This window comes from the organism of the source record quoted next, unplaced genomic scaffold (genome assembly GCF_019419815.1).
Source record: "Pyrus x bretschneideri cultivar Hongxiangsu unplaced genomic scaffold, Pyrus_bretschneideri_v1 Contig11, whole genome shotgun sequence".
In the NCBI taxonomy this organism is placed as follows: domain Eukaryota; kingdom Viridiplantae; phylum Streptophyta; class Magnoliopsida; order Rosales; family Rosaceae; genus Pyrus; species Pyrus x bretschneideri.
In genome coordinates this window covers 1,383,323-1,390,099 of record NW_025999402.1, presented here as the reverse complement: position 1 = coordinate 1,390,099, position 6,777 = coordinate 1,383,323, and the positions used below count along the sequence as shown (strand labels likewise).

The 6,777-nt window shown below is 42.3% G+C and overlaps 1 protein-coding gene across 1 annotated transcript; it reads left to right on the top strand.

The window, feature by feature from the left end:
• The first annotated feature begins 431 nt into the window (after window positions 1–431).
• Window positions 432–791, top strand: LOC125473553. The gene has a single exon (XM_048576522.1). The coding sequence runs from the start codon at window positions 432–434 to the stop codon at window positions 789–791; it is 360 nt and encodes a 119-aa protein (XP_048432479.1).
• Window positions 792–6,777: the final 5,986 nt, after the last annotated feature.

The following is a 6,777-nucleotide window of genomic DNA, read 5'->3' as shown; positions in this document are numbered from 1 at the left end:
AGCATTTTGAATCTTTGGTTTGTCTTAGTGTTTTAAAGTTTAGTTTTGCATTCTTTGAGTCTAGTATAGTGTTTTATATTGTATTTTTACGTTTTTGAGTCAAATCCAAGTGATTTTGCAATCCCTCCTAATCCCCGGTCCAGAACGATCCCTACTTATACTTATACTACAATTGACAAAAAGAGGGTTTAATTTGTGTGCGTATAATTCTCGCATCATGGTCCAACACCGGCATTTGAGCATCTCTTGCTACGTGTAACATGGCCCCAGCTCCACGACTCCTTACCATGCATCAAGATGCTAAGAAGTTAATACAAAAGTGCGACCGCTGCCAGCACTACAAGTCGATACCAGCACTGCCTGCTAGCGAGTTACACCCGCATACGAGTCCTTGGCCGTTCATACAGTGGGTAATTGACCTGGTATGACTTATGCTGCCTGCTACTGGGGACAGAGGCATGATGATTGTGGCAACCGACTACTTCACTAAATGGGTAGAAGCAGAGCCCAAGACGACCACGACTCAAACGGACATAGAGCACTTCATATGGAGGAACATCATTTGCCGATTTGGCATCCTACAGTCCATGATCACTGACAATAGCTCGCAATTCGTGGGCAAAGTTATGGCGAAGTTCTTCCAAAAGTATGGCATTAAGCAGCACATGTCCACGTCGAGATATCCTAAAGGTAATAGGCGGGCCAAAGCATCTAACCAGATGATCCTCGAAAATGGCCAGACGAACTCCTCGAATGTCTACAGGCATAACGCACCACCAAACGACGAGTAACCGGTGAGACGCCTCTCTTTGGCATTTAGCATAGAAGCAATCATTCATCCCAATGTCATCACGTCAAGTATCACCGTTCTACTATCAAGCATTGAGTAGAATAGTAAGGAGATGGCCACAAGCTTAGATCTGGCAGAGAAAAAGCATGAGCAGACTATCACCCGCACGCAGCTTACCAGCAACAGCTCCTCTCTAGCTATAATAAAAGGGCCAAGATCCGGCAGTTCCAGCACGAAGATCTAGTCCTAAGAAAAGCCTTCATCATTGCCCACAAAGAAAGCTCCAAAAAGACGGATCCCATATGGGAAGGTTTGTACAAGATCAGCAAAGTAGACGACAAAAGTAATTACACCTTTGCCACCATGAAACGACAAAAAGATCGAAAAACAGTGGGGCGCCTATAATCTGAGGAAGTACGATGTGTGACCTCCACTACATCAAATCCTGAAGACTCAAGCAGCTTAACGAGGACCACCTCACAAGCCGAGGACTATCCAATTGTTATGCAGTTCCTCCTTTACAGCTAAGTTCTCGTTCGTTTCGCACGTTTTCAATGAGAAATTCAGAACTAATCACCATTTGGCTCGGCTGCATGCTTACAACAACTGATCACTCCTGCACTTCAAAAAAAGACCGCACCCTTCTTAGGGACTCCTCATAGGAATTGCGCCCCCCGAGGGACCAACCATGTTCTCCAGTGCGAGAGGGTAAACCAATTCCCCGACACCCATATAGGTCAGCTCTCCAAGACTAGAGGATAAACTCTACAATGCCGAATATCCAAACATGGATGAGCCTGGCTGCCCTAGTATAACTAGATGGACAATAGCTTGAGCTGGGATTCCTAGAAGTAGCGACAATGGTCTTTTTCAAGGCCTAGCTAACTGAAGGATTTTGGGTCTCTTAGCCTAATCCGTGGGGAACTAGGCCTTAGAGACGGATGGGCACATTATGTAGTATATCTGATAGGACGGCTGCCCTGGAACCCTAAAGCTGCTACAGAGTGCACTAAGGTAGCTTACAGTTTCCAGAAGACTGCTTACGGCTTGTTCTTCGAGCAGTAAAGCCATGTTAGACTTATACAACAGCACATTCTTGTGAAAGGTTAAACAAGATAACATGCATATACGAAGCTTTATCCACTGTCGACATGCTACGTAGTTGATAAGCTTTACCTCTGCCAAGTGCGGAAAAACTTACACCAAGTCCTAAAGTATTGTAATACTTGCTACGCAACCTATGAAATTGGAGAAAGCCAAGGTTAACAGCCTAATGGTTACGCAGATTTGTTTGCTTCTGTAAGTAAGGCATCCGGCTGCCAACCCTATGGCTAACAACTTTGCAAAGTTCCATACCAACATCTACGACTACATAGACTACGCGGGCATATCTGCTAATAGAAAAGTAACACGCCTGCCATTGATCTATAAAGTCTAAAGGTTATGGCATGAACAAAAGAAGCGAATGAATGATGTTTATAAACAACTTGAAAGGGCCAAAGGAGTTCAAGAAAAACAAGAACTACAAGGAAAAACAAAGAAAATCCTAAAGGTTACCTAGAAAACTACATTCCTTCAGCTTGGACATCCCACGACTACTCGGTCACCACACCTTCAGCTTGGACATCCCACGACTAATAGAGAACGTCTCGAAACCTCGAACTCATCATTCTCACCCTTTAGCTACTCATTATCCTCGAGCAGACCAACACGGACGCACTGCAGCTCATCCACTTCCTTCTTCAAACTTTCGTTGATCTTCAGTATACCTCGAAGTTCCAATACTTGGGGTTCAAGCCTATCGATGATTCTCTTGAAGTGGATCACTTGATTATAAGTAGCAATCAACTCTTCATCCTTTGTATAAGCAGCCAAATAAAGCTCAGAAACTGCAAACTCAAGATCTTGAATATGAGGTAAGTAACATCCAATCTCCTTTCCTACACTTTCATACTTAACTTGGATCGCGTCAAGACTAGTCTTCAAGACAACAATCACTTGGCAAGCGGCCTCAAGCTGCAGAGAAGTGAGGGCAGAAATATTAGACCCCTTCAAAGCAACGAGCTCAGAGTTTAACCTCTTGATCTCCTCAAATGAGGAATAAACTTCAGCTGCCATAGTCTTCTCCATCTCCTTGGCAGCCTTATTATATATGCATCATAGCAAGCAGAGCAATCCTTCTATATTGGGTCGTATACTTCACAAAGGAACTTGGAAAAATAAACCTTTCTAACTCCATCAACAAACTTGGCACAAATGTCCACGTCTTCAAGCAGATCTGGTTTCAAGAGCACACAGATCTTAGCAGCCTCCCTAGAAGCAGGCTTAGTGGATTTCTCACAGCTGCCCACACAACCAGTCTCCTCCTTCTCAATAGGCGAATCAATCTCAATAACAAAAGGAGTGGGCCTTAGCGCCACTTTAGCAGCAGAGTCCACCTTATCACTCTTCATAATAGCAAGCCTTTTCGAATGAGAACCAGACTTAGTTCCCAACGAACGTCTTAGCATAGACTTTGACACTAGGGGCATGACAAGACCTTCATACTGAGCAATACTATCAACAATCGAATTAGCCATTCTCGACATAGCAGGCGCCATAGGCTCAGATCTAGCAGCCTCATTTTTCTTCCTATTTGAAGAAGTCTTGTCAATCACATGCCTCTCGACAGCAGGTAGACCCTTACGAGTAGCGGAGAAAGTCTTCAGTTTTTTCTTAACCAACATCTCTTGAGCAGACGGGGAAGATCTCTTCTGCCTTGATCTTCTTTGCCTTCTCTTGAGAGAGCAACCCATATTTCTCCCGGCGAAGAGAATTAAGTATTATTTTTTTTCTCTTAGACCAGTAGGCCAGAGGCCTGCATACCCAGTATTCCAGCAGCTCATGAGGCCCTCAACCTCCTCATCTCTCTCAATCGTAGGCCTGGCCCCCGTTAGGTCCAAGAAGCCAGAAGACATGAGCCCTGTGACTCATTTATTATTGCCCCCCAGCACCTCAATTTGCTGCCCCAACCGCATAAGCTGGCCTTGGCTCTAGCCAAGTCGAGCAGCCTAAGCAGTGGTCCCTGCCACAACACCTTCAACCCATGCTAAGCCGACTCCTGGCCCTTGCTAACCGAAGTGCCGCACCACCCCGACAGTTACCCCACGACAACACTATCCAAGGAAAAGACAAGGAAAATTAAATTTTTCTTACCTCGGTGTGGCGGGGAGAAAACAAAGAAAGCAACGAAAGATGATCCTTTGCACGGGCAAGATGTAGAAGATTGCTAGAGAAGGGGGAACAAATATCCTCTAAGCTCTCTCTTGCTTGTAGGGTAGAATAAATCACTCTCCAAAGTTGATTTAATAACCCACTTAAGGTGGACTTAAATAGGTTTTGAGAGAAATTTATTTCCCTTTCCTAAAAGGATCTAATTTCTTATTAAAGAGAGAATCAACATCAAACAGGAAATAATCCTACATTTCCTAAAGCAAGAAGATCTTTACACCTGCTGCCCTTTCCTACGAGTAGCCTAACAGGTGTGGGGGCATTTGTGGAGCCAAAAATATTCACAAGGCGACACGTGGTTTTTTGGACAAAAGAGGACAAAAATACCCTTGAGGCATAACGAGATTCCTACGCACGAGCAGCGGACAATCATCCCTTAACAAAATCGAAAGTGCCCATAATAGGTAACAATTCAAAACCTATTTCATTCTATATACTTTTTACCTCACTTCCCTCTTTTAGCTAATCAATTAGCTATCATTCTATAACCTACAAAATATCCACATAAATTAAGTTAATTGGCTAATTAATGAGATTATTATTTAATTAATCCATTAATTGTCAATTAAACTATCCATTATGCCCAAAAAATACACTAAAGGCCGGTTACCCTCTTTCCCAAGGGAACCGGCCATTTCCTTCAATTTTCCACCATATATTTCCTTTTTTGTGACATTATTAGTTGATCAATTAAGCCATTATTTTAATTGATTAGCTAATTATACCATAAACTCCCAAAAACATACCTTTTATTATGTTAATTAGCCAATTAATATATTTATTCCTAATCAATATATTAATTGCTAATTAAATCACCAAATAACACCCAAGATATACATAAAGGGCCGGCCACTTTTTCTCTAGAGAGGATCGGCCATGCCATATATATATTGGCTCCCATTCTCACCAAAAAACCTAGTTTTCAACACTCTTGCTAAAATTCTCCAAAACTCTCAAACACTTTTCTCTGTAAATTCGAACTTTGGCATCGGAGGTTCTTCAGCCAAAGCCCCCCCCATTCATCGTGGGCGCGTGAGGCTTTTGGCCTTGACCTAAGGTGTTATTTGTTTTGTAGGTGCAATTTTGTTCAAGATTAAAAAGGAAGAAATTTGCATCCACAACTACGTCATTCGGTTGATGCGGGGCGTGCCAACTCGTTGGCTGAGCTTGGCCGAGGAGTACAATTTGTTGATGTTGTGTTGAGCGCGTTGCTGACTTCTTGATCTTGCGATTGCGGTCGAGGAAGGAACAAGTCTCGGCCTTTGGATTCTCGAGCCTGAAGATAAGGCTGCTAGTGCTGCGGAATTTATGAATCGTCGACGCTGGATTCGGTCACAGTGATTATATTCGTGAGAGTATAAGCACGACGAATCGACACCAGACTATATGGACACAAGTACTTAAATGAGATGTATGTCTTGATGGTAAAGGTGGTTCGGCCGTTAGAATGTCGAACTCTGAAACTCACCTGTGAGTATCCAATCATGAAATCACTCGGCGTTCAATATGCCAAATATCGTAACTCGTAACACCTTACTTCGTCGAGAAGGCTAATAAGATAACCTCTACCAATAAGGATTCGGAAACCCTTCTTGACCGAGACTTAGATAGGTAATCAGTCGGTCTCGACGCAGTGCTGTTTATCCAAACTGAAGGTGCTCCTCTGTCGATTAATTCTACGTCATCAGTATTGTTTATCCAAAATGAAGATGTGTTGGCGGAAAAAGAAAATAAAAAAATCTCAAGTTGTTTGAGAGATTTGTGCAGAGCAATTGTATGTTGAATTGGAGGGGGTTTGAATTGTGCACTCCGTTCTTTATTTATAGCAGCAATAACAAATCCTTCTTACGATCGAGTTAAAATCATACTCGGACTAGCACTCCTCACCTCAATCCATCTTATCTCGGCCAATCTTTTTTCCATTAGGATTTTGAACTCAACCCTTTATCAGGCCACATTCACTTCCAAGTTTCAGCATCCTTATCCAGCCAAGAATTGTTACTGCATCAGGACTTAGCTTCTTCATCCATCCGCTTCGCAATAGGGCTCATCCACTTCTATTCATCTGGAATATTCCTTTTCCAAATAGGACTTGGCCGACCTTGGTTAGGCAGCCCATGAACCGGATGGTTCATAGCAACCCTCGAGTAGAGCTTCCGGGCTGAGAACAATTCTATACTTGGCCCAGCCTAGTAATTTTAGGTCCAAACAGTATGTTAAGAGTGTGAGGTGTGAGTATATTAAGGGAAAGTACGTGGGGTGTATGAAGATAACTTTTAATTGAAAAAGTAAATGTGAGGTGTATTCAATAATATTTTGGGTGCTAATATAATAAACCTTGCTTTTAAGTATTTTTCAAGAAGCACTTAAATTTTAATGCGTTTCTAATAAATATACTTTTATAAAAGGCAAATATGAGTACAAATACTTCTTACAAAATATCTTCAACAAGCCCTAAAGGCTAGGCGGTTTTAGTTCACTATTCTTTGTCTTCATCTCTCTTTTAAGGGATGGGAATCGGTAAGGATCAACCCTCATCAAAGTGCATAAACATAATTGATTCCTGTTACTAAGGTAAAGTGTCATCTTTGATTGTTTTTCTAATTAATAAGCTAATTGATACTCATTACTTATGTCCGATGGTTGTGATGGAGGGGTCATGATGCATATTGTGTTGCTGCATGTCTAGTGCTTATCAATACCGTTCACATTGTAGT